Below are 27,722 nucleotides of genomic sequence, written 5' to 3'. Positions count from 1 at the left end.
TCCAAATTTTTGCCTTCATTTAAGCATGTCACATATATATATATGTATATATGTATGTATGTATGTGTATATATATATATATATATATATACATATACATATAATTCTGCAATTGTTGAAAGGCATTAAACATTAACTCAAATTCCAACTTAGGAAGCAACCAAACCTGAATAGAGCATAAAAACACCCAAAAACTATAATTCTGTCCCACCTTCCTAATTCTTAATGGGATCAAATTGAAAACAATATTCTGATTAATAACACATTTCAGAATTTCAGTGTGATGCTATAAGTATATGTTAACCCTTTATATGAAAAAATATGAAAGTAAAATGATTTATAACAGCTCTTTAGTGCTATTCCCCAGCCAAAAGATTGAAGAATGGTTTCCTGAACACTGTGTGTTTATCTGATAACAAGGAGAATGAGCACTCTCTTCAATATAATCAATAGGTCTCCACTGCAAGGAAGGAAGGAAATTTAGCACACCTTGGGGAATTCTCCCAGGGGTACAATGATACTCCCTGGCTCAGTCTATGACATTTCTAGACTATATAAGGGCATTTTATCCCATAGCCACCAGCCTCCAAACACTGATTCCAATCTTAAACCCAGTTGCATAATATTGAAAGAGGATATACATAGTTTGTTTTAGTTAATATGTACCATATAGATTAACAACTGTTAACAAGTATTATTAATTAGGAGGCAGTACAGTATAGTGAAAATTGCCTGGACTTGAAGCCAGGCAAAATATCTGGGTTTAAATCAAGCTTCTAATACTTACTAGCAGTTTAACTCAAAGCAAGTCATTTAACCTTTCTGGACCCCTCAATTTACTCATCTGTAAAATGGAAATAATAATACTATAATGCAGAATTGTTCAGATGAAAAGACAACAATTTAAAAAGAATTAACTACTGATCACAAAGGAGGTGGAGAATAGATGAAAATAGAGAGAAATTTTGGCATGTGAGCTCCCCCCTTGCCCTTGACCAAGGATAGGATGGAGTGAGGTGGTACCAAATGTGGAATCTTGCAACAATATTTGTACTCTGATCAAGATACAGAGTCCCATGGGGTGAACACTTATATAGAGATTTAGGCAAAGAGCCAGTTGGTATCAACAGGAAACTGCCCTATTAAGGATAGAGGAAGATAGTAATATAATCAAGATCAGTAAAATGAGAGTGTTTTCTGACTTATTTAATAAAAAGAGAGGAATTAGGGGCAGGGTTGCAGAAAACTTGACTCTCTCTAATCCACTCATCAAAAAGTTGTGGGGGTCTCTGGCTTAATTAGCCTATCCATCCTGGCAGAGGTGGAGGCTGAGGCTGTTCTAGGCAAACTTGTTTTCTCTATGTCAGAGAGTTGTGAGAATCAAAATAAATAACTTAATAATAATAATAATAATAATATAATAACTGACATATATAGTAGGCTTTAGTTCATTCTTTCTATTTGTATTCTCAGGATCTAGCAGTATCTGATATATAATAGAATAATAATTGTTTGTTGCTTTAATTAACTAAATGCTTTTAAAGTCTGCAAAACATTATATATTTATTATCTCTATGGATCCTCACAACAATCTTCTGAGACAGGTTTTAGTTTGGTTTTGGTTTTCTTGGCAGGGAAGGATCTTTTGATTTATAGATAAAGAAATTGAGAGATTTTTATGACTTGCCCAGAATCACAGAACTAATGTTGAAGGCAACACTAGAACAGGATCAAAAGTCTATCACTCTATCCACATATTCAAAAAGCCCTTCAAAAATCATAAAGTGGTCTATAAATGTTAACAATTATCATTAGTTGAGACTGGGTTGAGATTTCACAAATATCATTTTTTCTCGAGTTTTCCATTTCACACTAAGGAGATAAACACAACAATACAAAGTGGACAAACTTCTGTAGATAAGTATTTTAAAAGAGCTAATACTTAGCTTTTGTCATTGAAACAAATAAATATAGTTATAGCAAACAATGAATAAATTTGTTCATTTTCTCTTTCTGCTTTATTCTTTATGTGCATATCCCCAGATCTCACCAAATACAAATAATGAATCTCATGAAGTAGTTGAATTATTCGGATTTGCACTACATTTTCCATTGGGATGGAAGCAAAATTTTACATTATTGTAACTTTGAAAAGTGTGAATGTGAATACATGCAACCACTTCAGAAGATTCATTACTCCTACTAATTGGAGCATAGTTGTCTATCTATACATATAAATACCAATACAAACTCTCTCAAACTAACAAAAGAACTGTAAGATTTTTACTTGACTTGGCATGATTTATTCTTTTGTACAGTTACTAGATAGACTTCTAGATGCCCTTACTGTGACTGTATAAGAAACCAATCATTTCCATAGGTATTATGGTTCCTCTATGGCATCGATTCAGATACCCAGTATTGCAAGGTTGAAATCATCACATGTTCCGATTAACACATACAATTAGCAATATGTCCTCACTCACAAGCTGTTTGCAGTTAATTTAAAAAAAGGCTCCTCTTTTTTACCAATATTGTTATTTTTAAATGTCAAGAATCAGATGTCTGGTGTTCAGAATTGTTGTACTGCTGCCAGTGACTGTCTCTGTCAGGGGCTGGAGCAGGGACATGGATTTGAAGACATTAAAACTGTTTAATTCTCAGATGAGATGTGGTTGGCTTTTATACATTTGGAATAGAGCATTTATGGCACATCTCAGGGTAAGTGATAATTGTGCAGTCTAAAGGTAAATAGAAATAGGACCAAAGGAAAAAGGATAGTTCTTTTAAGATAATAGCTTTTTGCTTAAAAATCGCAGGACTCTTGTCTCCTCATGCCTCTTTATGTAAGCACTATGTTTCTAGAAATTGGCATATGAAGCCATTCAGAATAGCAGGATTTTAGATTTCCCAACTGTTAGTCTTAAAAAAAATCACCTCAAATCGTGGAGTTTGCGTTCATCCACAGCAGAAGCAGGAAAGAAAAACAAATGCTCTCCGGTAGAAGTAGAGAGAGGAGGGGAAAGGGAGAGAGGGGGGGAAAGAGAAAGCAAGCAAGGAGACAGGAGGAGAGAAAGCACTCTATTAGAGATGAAATTTTAAGAGAGAAAAATGATCGACCTTTTTAAGGCTGAGTGGGTCTCCTCGGTTTGTGTTCACGTTTCAAGAAATGGAAGGAATAACCAGGTCTGAGCTAAACTCTTCTGTTCCTTTGCAATTTGTGTTAATGTGTTGTTATGGATATTGTCTTTTTTCATTTTTGTTTCTGCTAAAACTAATGGGTTAGTCAGGATAAAGTAGCTAGAAACTTAATGTGTTTGGAGATTGTAAAACAAAAAAAGTTGGGACATAAGATAGTTTTAAATCAGTATTTCCACAGAGACTTTTAGATAATATTTAATTGACACAGATGAGCTAGTAAAGTGTCATTAGAGGACATTATCTGTGCTAGGGAATAGAAGCGGGACCAGTCAGCTTTCCAGGGCAGGAAGCTTAATGCTTACTATTCTTTTGCTATATGATTAAATATCCCGGTAAAGCATTCTATTTTGGATTTTTTTGCCTCCTTATATAAGGCATCACAAAAGATTGTTGAACAATTCTTCATTGCAAACATGATCCAAGGTTTTTGTTTTCACTGCAGATATAAATTATTGCTATTTTAAAGTATTCTGTTGTAGGAAATTCTGATCTTTGCCCAGTTATCCTTCTCTCTCCCTCCTCTTAATCCCTTGTTACTACACATGCACATCTCATTTTAGGACAATTTGAATTAGACTAATTGTGTTAGAAGCTACTTACTGGGAAAATTATAGCAGTGTTGAGCAGTTCTGATAATAACTTTGACTAAAATGATGTTTCTCTGCTGCTTTTTTTCAAAGCCTTTAACTGAATAAATAAATGTTCTTATCTAAAATTTAAATTGTCTTTATAGCCCAGCAAGTTAATGTCATGGTCTTGTATATATTTGTTCTTTGCTTTAGGTGGACTATTGTCTGAAATCAATCTAATGATTTTGGTAGAGACATTCTTTCCTCCTTTCCTACTGAATAAAAAATAAGCTTGCTTGTTACAAAGTAGGTTTGAATATGGAATCAGTACTCAGTGGAAGAAATCTGAGGATCCTCCACTCTAATCCTCTGTTAGCCCTGTCCAAGGTCCTGTCCATACATGGGCTACATATTATCTTCTGATAATTGTCAAATCCTATGGGAAACCAGGGATTTTGAAAGGTTCGGCAATAGCTCAAAGATCAAGAGTATTTGGGAAAGATCTCTTTGGAAGCAATCCATGTAAGAATTATTGTTGATCTCTAAATCCAATATCTGAAATTAATTTTAGTCTAGTTGAAAGGAAACTAAGATAAACTGAAGTCAGACGTTTTCCTGTATGTAATGTGTTATAGTTGATTCTTTTGGGTTTCAATCTGATCAATAAGGGTAATATTAACTTTTAGTAAAAAATATATATATATATATCTTGGTATCAGGAGTTAGTTGTTTTCCTCTTTGATTGCCCCCCCCCCGATAATACAGTTTTTGTCAGTTTTAGAAGATATTAATTATTTCTAATGCTGTTATTTCACATTATATTTAAAATAGGAGGTAGCATGCAAAAAGATAGAATACATTTGCTTTCTGTTTGTTTGCTTGTTTTTAATGTGCACAGTTCTTTGAAAAGCCCCTGTAGCTAATGACAAAGATGTGTAAGATGGCTATGATGATTTTACTTCTGTTAAAGGATTCATTTTTTGTGATATGTTGCAAGATTGTTAGGAGTAAGAAATTAGCCAATGATGAATGACAGGTGTTACAAAAACCTGTTACTTATGATTTATGTAGAAGATGATATTTGTTAGCCTGAAAAGTCTAAGATTCATGATTATCAAACCAAGTCATTCACTTGGCATTCTCAGTGGTACCACAAACACCAATGTGTTAAAGAATTAAAGAAAAATATTCTTTTTAGTCAATCCAACATTACCAATGAACTAGATAAGAGAAGAGTTAGTTTTTTAGTGAACCTTACTGTGACTTGTATCCTGGGTCTGAAAGACTTTGAGACACAGATGCTTCCCCTTCCTGAGAAAGAATGTGTGTAAATTGGGTTTATTTACTTGCATATCAGTGGCATTTTGCCTCATCTAACATTCTCCTTACCAACATCTCTCCACCAAAAGATTCTGTCCTAAGTATTGGACATTTGGAGCTCAAAATGGTATAATGACCTTATTTTTAACTGTAGATATCTCATTATTTACATGTATATTATCTTACTGTGTATTTTATCTAAAGTTTAGATACACGTATATATCTTTATATGTGCTTTATCTAAAGTTTAGAGTGTATAATATATATATATCTTATTATACATATGTTTTATCTAATGTTTAGAGTAAAATCTCTTAATAGGCAGAAATTTTGTCTCTTTTATCAGTCAAATATTGATTCTTATGTACAGTAACTTCAATAAGGATATAACTTAACCACCAACCCCCCCCCACTCCCATCCTCCTTTCTGTATCTGCCAAACTGAACAGAAGGTTTGGGGAAGGAAAGAAGAAATTAGGGAAGGGGGTAATGGGGGAGAGAATAGGAATGCTGAGAGGTCTGACAGCAACTCAAAGGCATTGTTTTTTCTGTTATCTTTGACACACTCCTTATTTTTATTCTGTTCCTTCTTAAAGAAAGCCCTTGGGACCAAGACAAGAACTATTATGAGTCCCCTGATCTTCTAATTATAGGCATTTTCCTAAGAGTATCTCTGAAAATGGGATTTTTCCATTTGCTAAAGTATAAGAAGAAACTCTACCCCAGTTCCATTTCATTACAAAATGAGCTTAGAGAGATACTTTTTCCAGGGGTATAGCATTATTCTTCTATTCCTGAACCTTATTTGCCTATCTTTATTCATCCAACAAGAATTCATTAAGCCCCTGTTATATGCCAGTCTCTGTGTACTAGGAACTGCAACAAAGACAAAAATGATAAAGTCTATGCCTTCAATGAATATAAGCTCTCTAGAACTTAAATTTTGTTCCCCCCCCAAGTTAGAAAACATCAAAATTCAAGCTCAAGATGAGATAGACAGCCTCATAAGACACATTCTATGAACTTTATAGTTGTCATTCATAGCTATATTTTAGATGGCATATACATATATTAGGAGTCATAGGTGCCTCAATGGATAGAGAGCTGAGACTAGAGTCAAGGAGACTGAGTTCAAATTTGATCTCAGACATTTGCTAGCTGTATGGGAGAGTCACTTAACCTCTCTTTGCCTTAATTTGCTAGAAAAGCACATGGCAAACCACCCAGTATCTTTGCCAAGAAAATCCAATGGATAGAATAGTCCAGGAGGTCACAAGGAGTAGGAGACATTTGTATCAACTAAGCAACAACCACAGCAACAACAATACTTTAATGTGTGTCACACCTGCATAGACATTCACTCACACTTTAATAATATATGTCCTTTTAGTACACTATTTCTTGAAATAGTTTCCCAGTTTAAATGAGGCATACACAGAGTACATGAAGAAAGAGTAACTACAAAAAAAGACAGCTTATATAATAAATTTCTTTATTGACACAGATCATTTTAATGCCCAAACATACAAAGAATAGATTTGCTAATAAGAATGGCCTATTTTTCTTAATGAGAATCAAAGAGTTCCAGCGAACTTATATTTTTTGAAATCTGAAAATACAACTAGATTTGTTCTTTCTCAGCCAGCAACAACAACATAGATTGATGAGATTGCATCTTTTTTTTTTCCTTTTGGTCATTTCCATTGGGCATACATGTTGTTCAATAATGGGGTTTTAAATTATTATAATTCAACTCCCTCCTTTTACAGGAAAGTAATATGGCTTATGAAAGGTCACACAGCTAGTCAGGAGTGAATTTCTGGGTGCCTTTTACTACTCAAATTTCCTTCTCAAAATTAAAGTTCTATGGATGAATTCTGAATGCAGATTCAAGCATACCTTTTTTTAAAACTTTATTTTCCTTGCTATTTTTTGTCCAAAATTTGGCCAATATAGAAATATGTTTTGCAAGATTTTTATACATATGATTGATGTCTTCTCAGTGGAAGAGGGAATAGTTCAAAGGAAGGAAAGAATTTGAAACTCAAAAAATTTTTAAATGAATATTAAAAATTAATGAATTTTGGGCTAGTAACTCTGAGTCTTAGTTTCTCACCTATGAAATGAGGAAGTTAGACAAAATAGACTCTAAATTTCTTTCCAACTCTAAATCTATGATCATATATCAAAAATCCTACTTTTTTTCTTTGAATGGAGAAAGAATCGGAAAATAAGTTAAAAGTTAAAACTGAAATATGCTTGTGGTTTTGAAGGTTTAAAATGGGCACACACATACACACACACACACACACACACACACACACACACACACACACATTCCCTAAATAGTTACCTGTGATTTGTAAATACAGATCTACAAATGACTGTATGATATTTTAAACTAACAAAAGGTTAAAATGAAGATGGCTCCACAGTTCTTTTCCCATCAGTTCTAAGCTCCCTCCTGCTTTATTGTGAGAAAGTCAATCCTGAAGAGAAAACAAAGAAAATAGAACAAATACATTTAGGACTGTACTATCTAATCACCCACGCCCAATCCTCCAAACTCGATTCAGGGTTTTTTCTAGGCAGAATGGTGAAATTTGTTATTACAATTTCTCACCAAACTTTTCCAAAGTTTATCTTTTCTGTACTCCCCTCCTGATATTCTGTCCCCCATTCCCTTACTAAGCTTTCACTTTGTTCCCACTGTTGGAGAGATGATAAATTAATCCCCTTACAGAAGTTCTTAACTTGAGTCCATGGGATTTCTAGGAGTCAGCATATAGATTTCATGGGTAAAAATGAACCTATAGTTCAACAGAATTTGTTTTCTTTGTAATCCTACATTTTTTAAATGCATTTATAAACAATATTCTCAGAAGGGACCCATAGGCTTCACCAGACTGCCAAAGAGCTCCATGACTCAGTAAAAGTTAAGAACCTTTGTTTAAAACCTCTCTTATGGAAGGTTTTTTATTTTTATTGGGAGAAGAGAACTCTTGAAGACCCAAAGGAACACATTTCAAATTGCCTTGAGGAGAAAGTATGGAAAAAGTGGGATGTGACAAGAAGAGAATGTCCCTTTGAAAACCTTATAAAGTAAGTGGATTGTTTTTTTCCCCAGTGAGGATTTCCTGAGCATAATTTCATTACCACCACCACCCTCATCTCCTAAGTGCTCTTTTACTCAGACCATATTAGCAACATTGACTTCCCACTTCCCTCCACCCCACACATTCAAAAGCAAAAAAAAAAAAAGGTTCCTCCATACAAGAAAAGCTTGGGGCACTCTACTATAAATTATATCCATTCATGTGACCATAATCCACAATTTGGAATATGGTCATTCCATTGGATTATGGGAGGGAACTATAATCCTAGACTGGATATTAAAGAAATTTAGATCCTTCTTATTTTTCCCTCTACCACCAAGTCATCCCATCAGCTCACTCTCTGACTTTGATTAATTCACATAAACCAGGGATTCTTAACTTCTTTTGTACTATGGACCCCAATGGTAGGCTGATAAGTCCTATGGACCCCTCTCAAAATCATGTTTGTCATCTAAAATCCAAATCAAAGAAAGTGCTAAATTTTAGGTAGGATTTAGGGGAAACAAAGATGTCATTTTTCCCATTCAAGTTCAACCCCCTGAAATCTATCCAGGGATATCTTGGGTCAAAACAATATATACTTAAGATTTTCTTAATCATCAAATTAAAGAAGCAAGACTGATCCTTTCTGCTTTTTCGTTTGTTCTGTCTTCAAATGGTGAGAGAACTGACAGGTCAATATGCTTCTGGAAAAGAAATGCTATATAGTGTCTACCTAAAAATACATTATTAATAAGGTGAAAGTAATTATAATATTGCAATGGTCTGTGTCTGCACATATAAGAGAATATGTCCCCTTAGTTGCCAAATAGACTAGGAAATTGTGATACTTAATGTCTTACTTAAAATACTTAAGATGACAGTGTTATCTAATAGAGAGAAGAATGAATGGCCAAACAAGAAACATTCAGAATTGCTGCTACATGTTACTCAACTGTGACTAAAGTCAACTTACAGATTGCTTACTACTTCAGTTTCTCCATTGGCAAAATGGGACCAATAATATAGACCTGTGATTATTTTACTTACTTCCACTGGGGGAGAGTGTGATGTTAATTACAAAAAAAAAGTAGGAAATCAAAGGAAGGAATATATTTTAAAAGAATTTGAGTTCTTTTGAGAATAGTTCTTAAACTATTCCAAAAGGGTATTAGCCTATAAGTAAAAGTATGTAGCATGTATTTATTTTGCTAGATTTTGTCTTCATTTAAACAATGATTGGGAGAAAAGAAATTGCTTCAGTGATGAAAAATGACCTTCTATTAATAGAACCAACTAAGGACTTAGGCTATTTGAGTCTGTGAACAAACAAAATAAAGCTTTTGTCTGTGCATGAAGTGATAACAAAGCCATTGATCTTTAACAGGGAAGAATCACTGGGTCAGGTTTTCTATAGTTCAATATTAACAGAGGGAACACAAACTCCTCTAGCTTCTTCAAGACCTTTGTTTGCTCAGACAATACCTGCTTTGGGGTTTACACCTTAGCTCTGTGGGGACACAGCTGCCTCATTCAAGCAAGACTTGCTGAGTCAATAGGACTCAATTAATGAGAACATCTGTAGGGTTTCTGTTGTGTAAGAAGCTTTTCAGACCTGTTCCTCCCTGGACCTCACCCACCCATCCACAACTCCTTTATTAAAAGGGCACATCAAGTTCCCTAGGGACTGCTTCAGCTCCACAACTCTGAAAGAGGAGCATCCTTCAGAAAGCACAACTAAAAAATAATGGCAGTCTGTATATCTTTCAATCCTGGAACCTGTAAGTGCTTACTCACTAATCATCATGCTTGAAAACCTAGTAGCATTATTCTCATAAGACTACAGAAACTGAAATGAAATGTAGAATGGTTTTGCCTGTTAGTTATCAAGCTAGCAGAGAAACACCATAGAATACAGGCTAAACTTGAAGATTATCCTTTCGCAAAGCCTCTTTTCCCTGTCTTTTCATGTTATGGATCATATTGATGTTTACCACCACAAATAAAAATAAATCAGAAACTCATTAAAATTAATAGGAAGACTTGTACTTCCAAGAAGATGGGGGGGGGGACAGGGAGAGGGTTATTAATCAAAGAGAACAATTAGTTCATTTGTTATTATGGCAATATTTAAGGTGACAATTTCTTAATCATAAAACAAAAGATACACATTTTCAAATGCTCTTTAATAGTCCTGATGAGATGGCCCACATTCCTCAGGTTACTTCTTTCCAGTTTATGTATCTTACAACTAAAACCATTTTCTTCTGCACCTGGTCTTCTTCCAGGTATCTCTAATCTTTACTTCCAAGATTGGTGCAGTTTAAAATCCATTATTGTGTTGCTAGTAGAAGGGCTAATCTCACTAACCTAAATTTTGCTAATGAAACAATTTTTGAGGAAATACCAATAAGATGACTATGACTTTAAATGTCAGTCTAATCTAGTCCTGCTCTTCATAACCTGGTCCTATCCTACCCTTCCTGGCTTCTTATATCTTACTTCTCTCTTCTTGTATTCCTCAAAAGTGCCTTGGATCTTTTTTACTGTTCCTCACTTGCAGAGAAACACTCTATCAACTATTAACATTTTCATCATCTTTCCCCCCCCCCCCCCCCCCGTGCCAGAATTCTCTTCCTCCTCATCTCAGGAGCCTGGCTTCCTTCATCTTAACTAAAACAAATTTTTGTAAGAAATTTTTCCTAGCTCCCCTTAATGCTAGTACCCACCATCAAAGATTATCTCCAATTTACCTTTGCTTATCTTCTTGGAATAGTATTCTTTGCGTGTTGTCTTTCCTATTAGAATATGGAACATAAGGGCGGCTAGGTGGTGCAGTGGATAGAGCACTGGCCTTGGAGTCAGGAGTACCTGGGTTCAAATCCAACCTCAGACACTTAATAATTACCTAGCTGTGTGGCCTTGAGCAAGCCACTTAACCCCATTGCCTTGAAAAATCTAAAAAAAAAAGGATATATCCCCCTTACTTATCACAGTGACAGATATATAGTAAACACCTAATAAATGCTTGTTAATGATGAAGAAACTGAGATACATAGAGGTGAAGAAACTTCCCCGAAGTCCTATGACTAAATATTGGCCAGGCCCAAATTGAAATCAATCTTCTCAATGATACATCCATTCAGTTTTCACTGTATCATGAAACCTTCTTGTGGATGAATTTGGTAGTTCCTCTTCATGTGATTTTTAATTCATTTATACTTTCAGCAAATATTTTTAAATTCCTTTTGAATATTGAGTGGTTTGAGGAAAAACTGAAAAGAAATAAAAATTGTCTCTGCCCTCATGGAGTAAATTTACCATGCAAGCTAGCAAGAAGATAAGGCATAAAGATAAATCATTATAATACAAAATATTATATAATTGGATTAGAAAAAATCAGAATTGTTGCTACATGTGTAAGCATGAAGAGAAATTTTAGCCAGAGGGATCTGGAAGTTCTCCATAAATGAAGTAGTGTTGAGTTTAAATAGAGATTCAACAAGCAAAGGAAGGATAGCAATTTAGACTAGGGAGTAGCAGAAGTGGGGGGGGGCGGGAAGAGCATGAAAGGAGGTGAAGTAGATTATTGCAGCATGATCAGGGTATGAATCGGACATAAGATATCTCAAAAGGTTTGAACTTTGTCTATGGACAATGATAGTGTTGGAAAGTGTTGAGTTCTGTTGGGAAAATTGCTGTACAAATTCCAGGGAGCTACTGAATATCTTTGAGCAGAACATATCATTCTGGCATCAATATGAAAGATAAAAAAGAGAAAGAGTGGAAGAAGGAAGACCTATTCTGAGATTGTTGCACTAATGCAGGGGGTTACTCATGAAAGTGTGGACAGTGACAATTGAGAAGAAGAAACAGATACAAAAGAAGCTTTAGCAGAAGAATTGACTATACTGATTTAACACAAAAGATAAAGGAAAGAAAACTTTTAAAATAACACCAAAGAACTAAATATTGGCAATAGAGAAGAATGATAATACTACAAACAAATAATGGAGGAGGAGCTGTGTTATGGAAATGCCTGTTTTATTCTATAAATTAAATAAATTAAAAAGAAAGTAGAGTAGATTTAAGATGGAAGAGGGAGATGTAATAAATTCAGTTGAGAAGAAATAAAAAGTTTAGTTGAAGCTCTTGAGTTGGCTAGTAAACAAGTACAAAATTCCAGACTAGTGCTTAGAATTAGAACAGTTAGAATTGAAAATCAATGGTCTATTCCAAAGCATATCTATCATGCTAAAATGCTTCTTTAGTAACTCTGTTGATCCTTGATTCTCTTCATCGAGGCAAATCTTCTATTCTGTCAAAATCTTTTTTTTAAATCCTGACTGCCATCCAGTGTGTTACTGTCCCTCATAGTTTGATGTCATCTGTCAATATAATAAATATGTCATTTGCAACTCATCCAAGTCATTGATAATGTTGAACAACAGAGAGCCAGGCAAAGATCCTAGAAGCACTCCAAGTAGAGATTTCCCTAGCATATTAAAATTGAATCATTAACAGGTATTCTGAATTGAGTCATTCAACCAGTCCTTAATCCATTAATTGAATCATCATGTCCATCTTCTCCAAAAGAATAACAAGAGATATTTAATCAAATGCTTTTGCCAATATCAAGTTAAACAATATCTACACTCTTCCCTTCAATTATCAATTTATAGTTAGTCTGATATTATCTATTCCTGAATCATTTATTCTGACTCCTTCCATCACTTCTTTTTATGAATTTTCATAGAAACCAATTTCAAGCTCACTTGTTTAGATTTGCAGATTCTGTTCTCTTTTCTTTTTCAGGACATTATTTGGATTTCTTCATTCTTGTGGTTGCATGCTCCATTTTCTATGACCCTTCAAATATTACTAACAGTGTAGTTTCTCTGGCTCAGGTGAGTTGAATTCATCAAGGGCATTCAGGTCCTTTCTTATAGCTCCTTATGTATCTTGATATTGACTCTCTCTTAGTCATTTTTTGCCCTCATTTCTTCAAAGGTCATTCTCCTTGGTAAAGAAGGCAGAAGAAAAATATAAATTGAGCAGTTCTTCTTTCTATTTTCACCTATGGTCCCATCTATCCCAAACATAAGTCTTATCCCTTCTTTGACTATCCTCCCCAATATAGATAATAAAAAACTGTTTTGTTCTCCTTTGCTTCCCTCACTAGTCTCAACTCATTCTGAATGTTAGCACTCCAGATGATATTTTTTTGAAAATGATTAAATTGAAATAATTGAAAATACATGAATGAGGATGAGTACTGAAGCAAGATCCTGGAAGAAGAAGGAAGGAATAGGATGAAGGGCATATATTATCTGAAGGAATATTCCAAATCATGAAATATAACCCCTTGATTTTTCAGCTAAAAACAGAAAGAAAGTCACAAGCAAATAAGTAACAATCAAACTCGAGTTTCTTGACTAGTCCAGGACTTCTTTTCCCTACACTATTCTGTCTGAAGTATGGCAAATGAAACTTTTCCAATCCTCTCTCCAAAATAATCCTAATCACCCCCAGCCAGAACAACGCACCTAATTTTTCTTGGGTAGAGAGGCCAATTTGAATGAAACAAAAAAAATGAATGAATGAGGAGTTATGTAAAATAAGACTGAAAAAGTAAACTGGAGTCATATTGAGAAGGAATTTGAATGCCAGGCTTATGATTTTGTATTTTAACCTAGAGATAACTGAAGTGGAAAAAGATATAGAGGCATGAAAAATCAGTTAGGACTGGTAAAAGATAATGAGTACCTGAACTAGGTAGAGAAAAAGTGATAGATGCTACAGACATAATGGAAGTAGATTTGGTGAGTGAGTGATTGATTATAGGGTTACAAGAGAGGGAAGAGTTAAAGATGGGTGGTAGTCTGAAAATATGATGTCTCCATCAACAGAAATGTGGAAGGATGGGTTTGAGTGAAACTATAATAAGTTCTGTTGGGACAATCAGATAATATCCTGAGGGCAGGTGAACATTTAAAATTGGAATTTATTTTTTCTTGGTAGCTTCAGCACTTAGCAGAACAAGTATAGTAAGTATCAAGCACCTATAATAAGTTCTTATTAGATGCCTAGTTGTTTGATATGTAGATTTAGAAGTCATTTGCATGGAAATTATAATTAAACCCTTTGCAAATGATAAGATTACCAAAAGAACTGAGAGAAGAGAACCCAGATCAGAGCTTTGAATATGCCTACACTTAAGGGGGTAAAATGACTTAAATGTAAGCCAACCAGAAAAGAGCAGTTTCACAGAATCCTAAAGAAGTATATGACTAGGAGAAGTGACTAAGAGGAGTGAGGTCAATAAATGTGAGAACTAAGAAATTAGAGATGAGCAGTAGTCATGTCCAGTTAGATTCATTAGGGACAGCAAACCAGATTGCAGAGAACTGAGAAGGAAATGGGGGGGTAGAAATAATTAATTTAGGTAGCTTTTTCTAGGAGTTTGGCTATAAAATGAAGATGCAGAGGATGATAACTTAAAGCAATAGAAAGAATCAAGTAAAGGATTTTAAAGAATGGGGGTTGTTGGACATGTCAGCAAAGATGGAGTCAATGGATAAGAAGAAATTAAAGTGAAAGTAAAAGAAGAAATTATGGAAGGGACAATATACCAGAATTAACAGAGAATATGGAATAAAGAGTTTAAGTGGAGGGATTACTCTTGGCAGGAGGAAGCCTACTTCTTTATTGGAGACTGGAAAAAAAGAAGAGAAGGTTGATAAATATTCTGGAGTATGACATGTAGAAGTAGAAGCTCATGAGGAATGGTCTCTACTCATATAACAGGCTAATAATTTACATAACCAATTACAGATGATGACCAGACCTTATAAAAACAATGATGACCAGATCATAGAAGCTGCCAAGACTTGCCAGGTACTTGAATCCCCATAAGTCATACTGGGATTAGGGAGGTTCTATCTGGTCCTTCTGAAGTTGACTAAGGTCTAGAATTGGTTTGGAGTAGTTCTGGGTGAGGGAGATTTTTAAATTGATTCTAAACCCTCACTAGAGCTTCAAAGGGAGCTTGGAAGTTCTATGGATCAAATTATAAGGCCCTGGAACCTGTCAGACCTGGGTCTAAGGAGATCTGGGAATTACCTTGAAACTGAAACTCCTAGAACTTGAATTTCACTATAGTTAAAATGGGAATATTAAGTTAGAAGGAACTAGGGATACTCCTATTTGCAATTCTTAGCTTAGTGATATTTCTCTAGATATCCTGATCTCCTCCTTGAGAAGTCATTCCAAATTTCTCTAAAACCTTCACATATGAATTTCACAGTCTTGGTCAGAAAAACATGAAACATCATCTTAAAAATACAAGAGAGACCAGACTCTAAACCTCCAGGAAATTATAGCTTTCCAGACAAAATATCTATCAACTCTTGAGGAAATAGATGGTTAAAATGAAACCACTCAGACAGATCCTATCTTTTTTTTCACTTAATAGTATTTTATTTTTGCCAATACTAATAGGAAGATAGTTTTCTTTTCTTTTCTTTTTGCAAGGCAATGGGGTTAGGTGGCTTTCCCAAAGCCACACAGCTAGGTATTTATTAAGTGTCTGAGGTCAAATTTGAACTCAGGTACACCTGACTCCAGGGCTGGTGCTCTATCCACTGCACCACCTAGCTGCCCCGAAAGATAGTTTTCAACATTCATTTTTTTAGGGTTTTTTTTTTGCAAGGCAAACAGGATTAAGTGGCTCAACATTCATTCTTGTAAAATTTTGAGCTCCAAATTTTTCTCCCTCTCACCTCCCCAAAACAGCAAGTTAGACATGTTGTGAAAGAAAAATCAGAACAAAAAGGAAAATACAGGAGTTAAAAAAAATTGGCCTGCATTCAGTCTCCAAAGTTCTTTCTCTGGATGTGGATGGCATTTTCCATCACAAATCTATTAGAATTATATTGAATCACTGTATTGCTGAGAAGAATTCTGCCATAATTGATAATCATACAGAGTTGCTGTTATTATGTACAATGTTCTACTGGTTCTGTTCACTTCCCTCATGTTTCCATCAGTTCATGTGTTTCCAAATTTTTCTGAAATCTACCTGCTCATCATTTCTTCTGGTATAATAGTGTTACATTACATTCACATACCACAACTTGTTCAGCCATTACCCAATTGTTGAACATCCCCTCAATCTCAAATTTTTTATCACAAAAAAAGCTACTATAAATATTTTCTGTACATATAGGTCCTTTTACCTTATTTATGATCTCTTTGGGATACAGATCTAGTAGTGGTATTGTTAGATGAAAGTTTTATAGCCCTTTAGGCAATTCCAAATAGGCGCATCCTTATCTTAAAGTTTTCTGTGAGGTGAAATTTTCTCACTTCTCTTCTCTTATAAATTATCATGAGTTTAGCTGACTTTGTTATGTAGCGAAGGACCTTACAGAAACAGATTTGGGCGAAGTCCCTTAAATTTCTAATCCCAAACTCTGAAAATGACTCCCCAATTTTCTGTCTCAAATGTTTCCATATAAAATCTCTCATTTCCCCCATAACACTCCCCCAGCCTTCTAGTTGATTTTAGACGGCGGCTTCCTGTTCTCCCACCTCTTGGAAATCTTCCATGGCATATTGAACAGACACTTTTAGTTGAAACACCTATAAATAGCGGATTTTCCTGCTTGCTGCCTACTCTCTAAGGCTTTCACAAAGAACTGAACAAAATCTACCTAGTAACAAGAGCTTGTTGGTAGGGTTATGTTATGTTATGAGGTTTAAGGGGGGAAAAGAGAGAAATCCATAGGATGCATATTGTAATGTAACAGTTGCCGTATTCAGTCTTACATAATCTTTGTATTCCCAAAATAAATATTTTATTACATTTTATACAATCTTTTGAACTGTTAGAGTTCATTTTCTGAATCATATTTGCCTTAGCTTTTTCGTTACTACTTTACAAACTGACATAATTTTTAAATGATCTCTTTTGAGTTTTTGAGATAACTATATTCTGATTAGAAGTTAGACAGATCCAAGATTAGCTATTTCTAAGCTTAACACCTCCATCAGTACCCAGTCAATACTTTACTAGCCACTTTTACCATTCTCCTTCCCTTATATGTCCTTTCTTTTCTCTCCTTCACCATCTATAGGACCAACTCTTCTATTGACGGTACCACTAACACATGGAGCATGTGTCATAGTTTCAAAAGGAGGGAAAAACTAGTAGACAAAGGGTGCTCAGAGTATAAATAAAGGGTATTTGAGTGTCATTAGAAACTAAAGAAGTAGACAATCTGTAATTCTGTGACCTGTTTTTCATGAAACCATAATAGACCACTATGATCCCTGTTTTCTTTTCTGAATGTTCACTAGTCATCCCTTTAGTAATATGTTTGAGAATTATGTCATAAATCAAAGTCAAGGCCTCTAGCCTAGTTCACAAATTCTATTCCCTTACACTTAAGATATGATCTGAGTTGAGATAATTTATGCAAAGTATTTTATAAATTTTATAACAAGTACTTTATAAAATAGCAACTATCATCTGTTGCAGTTTAAACTAGGTCACAATATTACTGACATGATATTGTATTATACCCCATAATTTTCTGATCATTTTCTGCCATGTTTATATGCTCAATTTCTTCAATGTTTTTTAGTAATTATACTAGCCTATCTCTGTTCTTTGTGCTTTAATTATGCTTATGATCAATTCAACCATTTGTTTTTTAGAGAAGTATATTTTTCCCTCCAGAATCCAGAACCCACTGTACCCTACTTGTCTAAGTAATTGAAAATACTGGTATTTTAGAGGTAGAATGGCACTTAGACATCCTCTAATTGACCCTCATATTTTCTAGGCAATAAAACTAATGCTCAATTGCCAAAAATTTAAATAAGTGCTAGGCACAGACTGTTGTAGATCCTGTAAATTCAAGTAGAAACAAGAGAAAGTTAAATCAAAATCTCAAGTTTGCATCTCAAAGGGAGGAGTACTGTACCTATTAGAGGAAGGGAGCTTTGGTCTAGCCAATTATAGGAATTGTGAGTGGAGCCAAAGGGCAATGCTGTCATCTACTTTCAAGCAGCATTGATATTATTGATTTGATTATTGACTCCTGAGCAAGAGATGGAAAGAACAAAGAGTGGACTGGTCATGTATGATAACAGATCATATAATCCATGTTGCCCAGGCTCTGTTGCCCTATTCCTGGATGGAACAGCCAAGTCTATGATCCATGAATCTGAATATATAATCTGCTTTTCACTACTCCACAAATAGTAATATGTTTTCTTGTGTGTAGTAAAGCTTTATTTTCATGCGTTAAATGTGCTTGACCTCATTTTTCCAGAAGAACAGTCTCTGGAACAATATTATAGCATGGAAATACCTGTAACTAAAGGCAGTGCAGGATAAGGAACATCAACCTGAACTCTGGAAAGGTCCAGGCATCACAATTTACAAGCTGTGTAACCTTATGCATGTATCTTAACCTAACTTCAGTTTCTTCATCTGTAAAATGGAGACATTACTTATATGACCTATCTTATAGAATAATATGAAGATAAAGAGAAATAATATATCTCAAATACTCTGTAACCATGAAAAACTATATTATTGTGAATCACTGCAAACAAATTGAAGAGTTGCATATATTTGTGTGCGGTTGGATTTATACCTAAATCAAACTGTAGATATCTAAGGAGTAGTAATTTTAAATTTAGAAACACTACACTTTTGGAGACAGAAAAGTATAATGTTGGTTAGGACTTTTCTTCTTTTGAAAGATTTGATGTATATGTGTGTGTGTGTGTGTGCATGCATATTCCCTTTTCCCTGCCTCAAAGCATACATACTCAGGGAATATGATTATACTCACCTATTTTCTAGTTTTTGTAGGAACTTGCTAGTGCTTGCACTTTGCTAGTATAGTCTCTGAGATGCTAGGTCTCCTGCCAGTCCATGATGAGGCAATGAAATAGGACTTTATTGGAGAAAGTTTGGCTTGTAATCAAAATACATTTTATGCTACTCAACAAGTATAACCTAATCTATGGAAGAGAATAAGCATTTGCTCTCCCTTTTGGTGATTTAAATAAGATATGGAACTATCAATTCAGTAAGACTGTGGAACCCTACTGAGATTATTAAGGGTCCCATAACATTTTTAACAAGAACTCAAGATCATTAAGACCAAGTAATTGCTACCTACCTACCTAGAACTCCCAGCATTGCTAAATTTGGAAAAGTTTGCTTCCACAGGAAGCAATTTCACCTAAATGGTAGGGCAAAGAGAACATGAAACAGCAAATCTTGAATCCCAGTTTTTCTAATAACTCACTGGGACTCCATAGAACCTACCCCTTTACCTTTGAATAGAACAGCAGTCTTCTTCCAAGGCTTCAAAAACCTGCTAGGTAGAGGAGCCTCACATCCCTGGAGTGCAACAGCCATTTTGGAAGGTGTACCAACCCCTTTAAATTATCATTTATTTAATTACTGCTGCAGAGTTCTGAAAGAGATGTACTTCCCTAAGGCTCTTTATGTAGGGAGTTAACTCTTCATCAGAAAACTACATAACTGTATGATTTTTATTCATAATGAAGTCATAATTAATGTGTTACTATTTGCTCAGCAAAGATTATTAAGCACCTTACTACATGAAAGAAATTACACTAGGCACTGAACATTTAGACACGAAAACAAGATGATCCATGCCTTAAAGGGTTCTATTTTATTCTATCCTAGATATGACACGGGGACATTACTCTTGTTAAGCACTAATATTAGCCAGTGTGATTTGCTTTTCTGCGATATACTTACAATATACCAAATGATGTGAGGTCAAACAAAAAGGATGTTTGAAGCTGAGAGAAAAAGTTTTAGGTTAAGTTATGAAGTCTGCATATGAACAGTGTAGGGGGTTGATTGGGTACTCTGATTAGTTAATGAGCTTCCAAGGAAATGAGCCTTTGTTTGAGATTTTTTATCTTCCTATGGAGGTTGAGGCATGTCTACTGGCACCATATTGAGAAGACTGAGGATAGCTCCTTAGGACTCAGTCACTGGGAATGATTTTGTTGACTTGGATTATCAGGGGACAGTGCCATGCTGAGCCAATAAAAAAGAGTCTTCATTACAGCATTGGTACATTGGTATTGCATTGAAAAGACTGAGAATATCTCCTTAAGACTCAGCTACTGGGAATGATTTGGTTGTCTTAAGATTGTGGTGGCAACAGAGCCATGCTGAGCCAATAAACGGGAGTCATCATTAAAGATTTTACCCTTTTCCAAAGAGAAAGCTAGAGATACAAATAAAAATACAAATCTGACATTGTATCAGACATCTAAGAACAGGACTGTATTAAGGGCTAGTAATAGGAGGGAAGCCTTTGTAGCTACTTTAACCTATCATTTTTCCCAATTATTGTAACCTTGGAGCAGTCATATTTTGGTTGCCTGTACTCTCACCCACAGCACTGAAAGGTGTCAATGAGAGGCAGTGACTGCACTTTTTTTAGTTTTAGAAAGGTTTTATTTATTTTGACTTTTACAATTTTCCCCCAATCTTGCTTCCCTCCCCCTACTCCCCACATAAGGCAGTTTGTTAGTCTTTACATCAATTCTATAGTATGCATTGATCTAAGTTGAATGTGATGAGAGAAATAATATCCTTAAGGAAGAATACAATTTTTTTTAATTAAATTAAAGGTACATAGAAAGTCTTTGGTCTTTGTTCAAACTCCTCAGTTCTTTCTCAGGATACAAATGGCATCCTCCATCGCAGATATCCCAAAATTATGCCTTGATTGCTGCCCTGATGATATGAGCAAGTCCATGAAGGTTAATCATCACTACCATTTTGCTGTTAGGGTGTACAATGTTTTTCTGCTTCTGCTCATCTTGCTCAGCATCACTTCATGGAAATCCTTCCAGGCTTCCCTGTATTCCCATCCCTCCTGGTTTCTAATAGAACAATAGTGTTCCATCATATATATATATATATATATATATATATATATATATATATATATATATATATATATATATATATATATATATATATATATATACCATAGTTTGTTAGGCCATTCCCCAGTTGATGGGAATTCCCTTCCCTCAGTTTCCATTTCTTTGCCACCACAAAGAGAGTTGCTATGAACATTTTTGTACAGGTGATGTTTTTACCATTTTTCACAATCTCTTCAGGTTATAGACACAGCAGTGGTATTGCTGGATCAAAGGGTATGCACATTTTTGTTGCCTTTTGGGCATACTTCCAAATTGCTCTCCAGAAAGGTTGGATGAGTTCACAGCTCCACCAACAATGTATTAGTGTCCCAGATTTCCCACATCCCTTCCAACATTGATCATTGTCCTTTCTGGTCACGTTGGCCAGTCTGAGAGGTGTGAGGTGATATCTCAGAGATGTTTTAATTTGCATTTCTCTAGTAATTAGTGATTTAGAGCAATTTTTCATATGACTGTGGATTGCTTTGATTTCCTCATCTGTAAATTGCCTTTGCATATCCTTTGACCATTTGTCAAAGTGATTGCCCTTTCAACCATGTAGTCCCAGGAGAGTTCCTGCCCTAACCCCTCATTTCCCACCACCTCCTGACCCAAGCCATGGAGAAACAGAAGTATAACTTCTTGTCTGACAGATGGCAGCATGTGGCTGAATGTCCAGAACTGCTGAATCCCAGTCTTCTAGAGGAGTTTTAAGAGTTCATAAACTGAGGCTCAAGCACATTACATGGAGATGGAGAAATAAAAAAGAGCCAAACTAAAACCTAATTCAGGAGATACAAATCTTTTGGGGGGAAAAAATGGGTTACCTCCCTAACAACTCCAAGTTGCTTTCCTTCTGGGTTCCTGTGTTGATAAAAAGAATGTACTGGTCTATTTCCTTGGTAGTAGAGACAAAACAATCCAAAGAAATGTGATTTTTGTACATAAATTCCTCACCCCCCCATCTCTCAGCCCCCAAGACTAAATTTAGTTTATAATCCTAGAGTTGAATCTTGGTGAGGAGTACTTTTCCAAAAATCACATCTCTTTGTTTCTTTTCTCCCTTTCAACCAGTTTCCTCTGAAAACCTTATACTATAGCTTATGTTTACACAGATAGTGGAACTAAGCACCAGGAATCCCCGGCAATTGCTCAAGATAACTGCATCCCAGATGCAGAAGAGTATTTTATCTTATAGATAGAATACAGAAAACACACTAGCTCAAGAATAGTAAATACAATCCCTTCCTCTCCAATGAATTCTATCTTCATCTTAGGAAGCTGCCTAGTCTTTCAAACTCAAAACACTACCTTGTAGTTTGAACTCCTTTGGATAGAAAACAAACCTGAGGTTTCTAAAAAGGCAGTTCCAAGAAAATCTTGATCATTTGTTTACTCCAACGCTTCATGCAGGTCTCAAAGCTTCGTACTGCCCTAAAGACTTCCCTGGCAGAAAATGATCAACTCCCTACAACAGTTACATAGTTATACTAGTCTTCCATTTTCTCAGTTCTTCAGAAAGAAGATACTGATGGCAACCAATGTCTAAGAGCCTGGGTTTGTTTTGTTTTGTATTGTGCTAAAGTTCATTGGCATTCTTTTTCCAGTGCTAGTGTCCACAAGTCCTTGGTCTCTGTACATCTATCTAAAGTGTGAAAGAGAAAGAGGAGGAAAACGGGGAGAGTTTGTATTTGTTTGGAAAGGTATGGATGCAGTTTTTGCATACATTTGTGCATTAGGGCTGAGAAAATTAATTGAATTAAATCTAGAGATAAAATCCTAGCAGGATCCTCTGTGAGGAGAATATAGGTCACAAAGAATTGGGCTATATGGTGACTCCTAACATACATACATACATACACACATACACACACACACAATGAAAAATTATCAGATTTCTTAATATAAAATTTACTGAAAATACCAATTTTCAAAGTTCCCCATAGTTTTCACAAGGATAAAGGCATAGGAAGCAAAAAAGGCATGGGGGGGGCAGCTAGGTGGTACAGTGGATAGAGCACTGACCCCAGAGTCAGGAGTACCTGAGTTCAAATTTGACCTCAGACACTTAATAATTACCTAGTTGTGTGACCTTGGCCAAGTCACTTAACCCCATTGCCTTTAACCCCAATGGCATTTGAACCATTGATGACTGAGTTCCCTCACCAACACTTATAACTAGCTAGCAATTATAATGATTTTTAAGATGTGAAAAACATTACTTATGTTATCTTACTTGATATCATTATCCCCATTTCACAGATAAGGAAACTAAGGCACAGAGATGCCATCATTCACTCACATTCACATCACTGTTGTCATAGATAATATTCGAACTGGATTCTTCCTGAGTCCTATATTATATCACCTAACTACCATGGAAGGAGCTCCTTCTCCCCATCACTTAGCTGGATTGGTGAGGAGAGAAGTTGAACTTGAGGAAATAACTCTAGGAGCTTCAGAGCCTTAACTTTAAATTCAAAGAGCAGCAACATTTCCCATTATAGAGTAAATCGACCATTACCCAAAATCTATTATCTTATAAGGGACCAGAAGTCTTCAACTTGCTACATGAGAAACAAGAACTAATCTCAACTTCCCTGGATAATAGTCTAGTCCAGTACTCATGCCCTTGGCACAGATAGCAGGTATTCCAAAAAGGGCAAATTGCAACATGGGACTTCCCAATGTACTGACATGGAAGCCATATTAATAGACAAATATTAACAACAATATTGACAACTAACTGGAAGGCTTTGATGAAATGGGCCCAAATCCCTAGAATGCAACTATATTATGCTACCTAGGCCCAGGGAGATCTGTCACACCTGGCTCATGAGAGCAGGTAGCTCTACCCCTACCTGAAAATATGAGCAATGACCCTGCTCCAAATAAGGTTCAAAGGAATTAGGATCCACATTCTCTTTCTCTGTACACCAGGAACCCAGTTCCAAATTCATAGAAGAGTTACTAGTAATATTCCAAATAAAATGCAGAAGTTGGGGGAGGGGGAATAGATTTTTACCTCAAAGAGAAGAGCATGAGATGGGAAGGACCTTAACTCTGAACATGAGAAGGAAAGTTCAAAAGCACCTCAAATGAAAGGACAAATGCATGATAAGACAATTGTATTTGTTTTTTTGGCCATATTTAAAATTTTGGGAGGAGAAGAGACTAGAGAAGGAACAGAAAGAAGAGGAAGGATTTGTAAGACTTGAAAACCTTTCAGGAAATTGCCAACACTTTCTCCAATCCAGAGCTTTGGGCAAAAGCCTGAAAATTAGTTTTCTGTGATATAGATTGAAGCAAACAAATAACAAGATTAAAATGAAAGATAGGATATTTGGGAATGCCCTGGATGAATAACAAATGGAAGAAAAAGAACACAAAGTACATGAGGATAAAAGAGACTTGAACAAACTATGAAATGAAGAAAACAATAAGCAGTAGGGATGCAGGGGAGGAGAGAAGAGAAGAGTTGAATGAAGCAAGACATGAAATAAAAAGATAAAAAAGTAAATAAGATCAAAGAATGGAACATGATAAAATGAACAAAATAAATATGAAGTGGGGGGAATAGAAATCTTGAAAGTATATAGAAGGCATTGAACTTAGAGTCAATAAGGCTATCTAAGGTCCCCTGCAATTTTTTTGTTGTTGTTTATGTTTAGTTTTTCACTTCTGTCCAACCCCATTTGGGATTTTCTATTCAAAGATACTGGAGTGGCTTGCCTTTTCTGGATCATTTTACAGCTGAGGAATTGAGGCAAACAATATTAAATGGGACTTCCCAATGTACTGACATGGAAGCCATATTAAAAGAGGAATATTAACAACTAACTGGAAGGCTTTGATGAAATGACCACCAGAGAGAGGACCAAGGCCCCAAATGCCCAGAATGCAGCTACATTATGCTACCTAGGCCCTCTGTTACACCTGGCCCAACATCACAGTTAGTAAATAAATGTCTGAGGTCAGATTTAGCCTCATCCCGAAGAGGAGTCTTCCTGACTCTAGACCTGGCATTCTATCCACTGTGCCACCTAGCTGCCCTCTTAGACTATGATAATATGATCAATATGTTCAATAGAAAATGAACTCTCTAAATGTTTCAACCATAGAGTAACACTATTTGAATACTTTAAAATTCTCTGTGAATGAGTGGAAGGTGATGACTTCACAATTACTCTCATGCAGTTATTAAATAAGTTCCGTGTATTTGTTCACAACCTATTGTAGATCCTTCTGAGCTTGAACTGGTCTGATCAGCCACAGTTGGACACCTTAGATACCACTGAATCAAATCCTTTCATTTTATGGGTAAACAAACTGAGACATGGAGAAGTTAAGTGATTTTCCCAAGATGACACAGCTGGTGTTGAGGCAGTATTTGACACAAAGCCTTACTGACTTTAAATTCATCTTTAAAAAGTAATTGGTGGAAAAGCTAAAGGATGGGGCAGCTAGGTGATGAGTACTGACCCTGAATCTGGGTTCAAATTTGGCCTCAGACACTTAATAGCTATGTGACCTTGGACAAATCATTCTTAACCCCATTGCCTTAAATTAATTTTTTTTAATTTTTAAAAAAGAAAAGTTAAATGTCCACAGGACAATGACAAGGGTCTCAAGATCATACCATATAAGGATCAGCAGAGGAAAGAAGGTATGGTGTCCATTAAACTATAAACTCTTTTGCTTGACTAAAAGGTTCTTAAAGAACCTTTTGTTTAGGGCGGCTAGGTGGCGTAGTGGATAAAGCACCAGCCTTGGAGTCAGGAATACCTGGGTTCAAATCCGGTCTCAGACACTTACTAATTACCTAGCTGTGTGGCCTTGGGCAAGCCACTTAACCCCATTTGCCTTGCAAAAACCTAAAAAAAAGAACCTTTTGTTTTATTTTTATATCCCCAATTCCTAGCATATACTAAATGTTTAATATATGATAGTTAACTGACTGAAGTCAGAGAACCCTGGATTCAAGTCCTCTAATCCTTACTACCTGTGTGATCTGGGACAAGACATTTAGATTCCTGGAGCCTATTTCCTCATATGAAAAACAGATCTTTGATCCATGTGGTCTCAGAGATTCCTTCCAGTTTTAGGAACCTAGATCTATGAACCTAGATTTAACCTAGGGAAGAAAAAACTTGCTGGAGGATGGTTTTGTCAGCATAGTCATTCTCTAACAGATAAGTAGTCAGAAATATAAATTTAAAAATTCTCTAAAAATTGCAAACTATTAAAAATCCTATCACTATTAATAAAAATTGAATCAAATTAGAGCAACTCTGAGTTTTCACCTAACATCCAGTAATTTGGCAAAGATGGCTAGACATCAGAATAATAAATATTGGTTAGGTTGTAGATTTACAGGTATGATAATACATTGTTGGTGGATGTGTGATATTGGTTAACCATCATGGAAAGCATTGTAGAATTATGTTTGGAGGAAAGAGATGAGAATAAAACAATCTTCAAAAATTTCAACTATTCCCATGCAGAAGAGGGACTGGACTTAGCTCCAGGAGGCAGAACAAGGAATAGTGGAGGGTAGGAGTGAGAGAAATTGTAGAAGTGCAAATTTAAGCAAGAACTTCCCAATGAATAGAGCTATACCAAAGTAAAGTGGAAAGCTTGGGGAGGGAGAAGACTCCCCTTTACTCAGAGTCTTCTAGCAAAAGCTAGATGACCAATGGACAGAGAGCACTGAAGAGGTGAATCTTCTTCAAGTTCACATTGCCCTGGATGACTTTGGTAGTCCATTCTCCCAAATTGGCAATTTCATGATTCTGTGATAATTCCCTCCTGGAGGTTTCCATGTTTCATATGCACCTGTCCTTGTGGGTAGATGGGGAAAAGTGGGGTCTAGGAACAAAGTCTGAAAATGTCAGTGAAAAAAGAGCAGCTATGGGCAGAAAACAACAAGAGCTCAAAGCTGATCCAGGTTGCTTATTAGTCCCCAAGAATTACTGGTAGCAAAAATGACTCCTCGGTGCAGGAAACAGTAAAGTGAATCAGGTAGAGTGAGGTGGGCTGGGAGAAGAGACAGAGAACCATATATAAGGAAGTATCAGAAGCCTGAGAGACCCTGGGGATTTATAATTTCATGTATGTTAAGAACCAACAAGGGGCGGCTAGGTGGCATAGTGGGACATCTAGGTGGCGTAGTGGATAAAGCACTGGCCCTGGAGTGAGGAGTACCTGGGTTCAAATCCGGTCTCAGACACTTAATAATTACCTAGCTGTGTGGCCTTGGGCAAGCCACTTAACCCTGTTTGCCTTACAAAAAAAAAAGAACCAACAAACCCAGGGAGTAAAAGGGGTTCAGTGGATGAGTCTTAGATTTCATCACAGAACATTTATCTCAATCAACAAACTTCTAAATCCTTACAAACTCTGCAAGGGAAACGTGAGTAATTGAAAGGGTAATGGGGATGAGACAAAAGGACAAACTGTTCAGAGTATGGGTAAATATATGAGAGATCTTTAGCACAAATTATTGGGATTTAATTGTCCTGATAATTCTTAAATG

The 27,722-nt window shown here is 35.8% G+C and overlaps 1 protein-coding gene across 6 annotated transcripts in view; it reads left to right on the top strand.

Moving 5' to 3' along the window:
• DLGAP1 (DLG associated protein 1) overlaps positions 1-27,722 on the top strand; it is a 782,098-nt gene that overhangs the window by 368,170 nt on the left and 386,206 nt on the right. For 2 of the 6 annotated variants that reach the window (XM_074203985.1, XM_074203983.1), the window contains exon 1: positions 2,566-2,721. The exons of 2 other annotated variants lie outside the window; for them this stretch is intronic. In XM_074203985.1, coding sequence (XP_074060086.1) covers positions 2,629-2,721 — 93 coding nt within the window. In that variant the 5' untranslated portion in view covers positions 2,566-2,628. Of the gene's footprint in view, positions 1-2,565; positions 2,722-3,111; positions 3,187-27,722 lie in introns of those variants that run through there. 2 more of the 6 variants (XM_074203986.1, XM_074203984.1) reach the window with 1 other exon arrangement.

This window comes from Macrotis lagotis, chromosome X (genome assembly GCF_037893015.1).
Source record: "Macrotis lagotis isolate mMagLag1 chromosome X, bilby.v1.9.chrom.fasta, whole genome shotgun sequence".
In the NCBI taxonomy this organism is placed as follows: Eukaryota; Metazoa; Chordata; class Mammalia; order Peramelemorphia; family Peramelidae; genus Macrotis; species Macrotis lagotis.
This window is presented reverse-complemented; position numbering and strand designations above follow the sequence as displayed.